Below are 2,498 nucleotides of genomic sequence, written 5' to 3' on the forward strand. Positions count from 1 at the left end.
GTCCGTTGTGGCGGGCGCCTGTGGTCCCAGCTACTTGGGAGGCTGAGGCAGGAGACTCGCTTGAGCCCAGGAGTTGGAGGTTGCTGTGAGTGCGATGCCATGGCACTCTACCCAGGGGGATAGCTTGAGGCTCTGTCTCAAAAAAAACAAAACAAACAAACAACAACAACAAAAAAAAACTCTTGGGCTTAAGTGATTCTCTTGTCTCAGCCTCCCAAAAGTCCATTTTTTTTTTTTGGTAGAGACAGAGTCTCACTTTATCTCCCTCCATAGAGTGCTGTGGCTTCACACTACTCACAGCAACCTCTAACTCCTGGGCTTAGGTGATTCTCTTAACTCAGATTCCTGAGTAGCTGGAACTATAGGCACCCACCACAATGCCCAGCTATTTTTGTTGCAGTTTGGCCGGGGCTGGGTTCAAACCCATCACCCTTGGTATATGGGGCCAGCGCCCTACTCACTGAGCCACAGGTGCTGCCCAAGTCCATTTTTTTTTAAGTACTACTTTTAAAAAAGATTCTAAAACACCTCACTTGGTAAGATCCTTCCTAGCTCTCATCTCTATGATTTATTTCTCTCAATATGGCTTGATATATTGTGCCTAGTTCAGGATTCTGCTAGTTTAGAAATATAAGCAATGTTGGAATAGGAAGTACTGATGGTGGTAAGACATAAGCATGAAGTGCAGGAGATTTATAGGTCCTCTCTGCTCAGAAAAACCCTGAGATCCTGGGACCTGCCCACCTACCATTCTGGTTGTCTGTTGAAGAGAGCACTGGAAGGATGGATGTAGACCACCTGCTGGTCAATCAGTGTCCGGTAACCCTCTTGTGGGTCCTTCTTGGCAGCATTACGGAAGAACCCACTGCAGATGGCCTTCTGCACTCGGACTGTGGACTTACCACAGGAAACGACATCCAGCTTGTGTCTATCAAGACAGGACAAAGATGTGAGTCTACTTTGCTTTCAGAGGTTCTACCTTCCAGAATGGCAATGCCCAACACCCCCATCTCAGAATCCTCAGAGCAGTCACCAGGGCCTTCCTTCCAGCCCTAATAGTACTAGAGAGGCAGCTCTACATGGTGCAAGACGGAGGCACTAAGAAGCAGATGCTTCACTTAGACAAGAATTCAATTCCAGACTAATGTTTCAGAGGCTTTTAAACAAACAGCATTCTCAACAGTAAATCATCTTTCTCTTAGGAACTTTCTGAAGTGATTCTTGCCTAGGGAGATGTAGAACTAAGATGGAAAAGCTAGAAGAAAAGGGCCCTGTGAGGAGCAAGAAAACAGGTGCCTATAGCTTTACAGGTACACACAGAGACAGACCTGACGCCCAAACATGGAAGTCACCAGATTCTGCTTACCTGTCCATTATGCCTAACATTTGCTTGCGAATGTCCTGGGCCCGGCGCAGGGAACGAGCCTGGATAAAGTTCTCATAGCACCATGGGTTAGAGAACTTGTTGTTCTTCCAGGAGTTGTACACAGCCAGCAGGGTGAGGTGGTCCCCTTCGGTCTGGTGAAACTTGGCCTTCTTCTGATCAGCAAGGGCTTGTTTATCCTGCCAAGCAGTGGGACAAAGGATCACTTCCCACTCACCAGTTACTAAATGAACATCCAGCAGTTCTATGGAGCCCTCCATGGCCCTATTAAGTCTCTGCATCAAACATCAGAATGGCAACAGGCTGACTTCACTCAATTTCACAGCACCCCTATCTGAACATGAGTCTGAACTCCCTACCTTGGGTCTGTAGAAGACGTTCTGCACAGATAGCATGGATACAATGGTCAACATTTCCTCACTGCAACCCAAATGCACAGACATGATCAGCATTTTACACAGCATTGGCTCCAGAGGGAACTCTGCCATCTACAGAGAGAAAAAAAAAGTACAATTGCTTCCCCGTGGAAGATACACCTGTACTCACCAGAAATTGGTCAGAGTGGTTAACAGCATACACCTCCCCAAAGCATGATGATGTGCAATGTCTTCTCTTTCAGAAAAATGCTTCTTTCATTTCCCAAATAAACCCCAATTGAATGTACGTGACCAAATCCATAACTATTATTGAGGTAGGTGGGAATTTTGCAGACACTTTTTTTTTTTGAGACAGAGCCTCAAGCTATTGCCCTGGGTAGAGTGCCATAGCATCACAGCTCACAGCAACCTCCAACTCCTGGGCTTAACCGATTCTCTTGCCTCACCCTCCCAAGTAGCTAGGACTACAGGCACCTGCCACAATGCCCAGCTATTTTTTGGTTATAGTTGTCATTGTTGTTTTGGCAGGCCTGGGCTGGATTCAAACCCACCAGCTCTGGTGTATGTGGCTGGCACCTTAGCTGCTTGAGCTACAGGCACCAAGGCCAGACACTTTTTATTTTTATTTATTTTTATTTTTTATTTTTTTGAGACAGAACCTCAAACTGTCCCCCTGGGCAGAGTGCCGTGGCATTACAGCTCACAGTAACCTCCAACTCCTGGGCTCAAGCGAGTCT

At 46.6% G+C, this 2,498-nt stretch overlaps 1 protein-coding gene across 1 annotated transcript in view; it reads right to left on the reverse strand.

Annotated features, from left to right (window-relative positions):
- The window catches only part of DHX8 (DEAH-box helicase 8), a 41,800-nt gene that overhangs the window by 1,393 nt on the left and 37,909 nt on the right, over positions 1–2,498 (reverse strand). Inside the window, exons 20-22 of the mRNA XM_003786301.3 lie at positions 1,744–1,872; positions 1,367–1,563; positions 749–928 (exon numbers count right to left, since the gene is read on the reverse strand). Of these exons, the coding sequence (XP_003786349.1) occupies positions 749–928; positions 1,367–1,563; positions 1,744–1,872 (506 nt within the window). The remainder of the gene's footprint in view (positions 1–748; positions 929–1,366; positions 1,564–1,743; positions 1,873–2,498) is intronic.

This window comes from Otolemur garnettii, unplaced genomic scaffold (genome assembly GCF_000181295.1).
Source record: "Otolemur garnettii isolate 467f Iridium unplaced genomic scaffold, OtoGar3 scaffold00018, whole genome shotgun sequence".
Taxonomy (NCBI): Eukaryota; Metazoa; Chordata; class Mammalia; order Primates; family Galagidae; genus Otolemur; species Otolemur garnettii.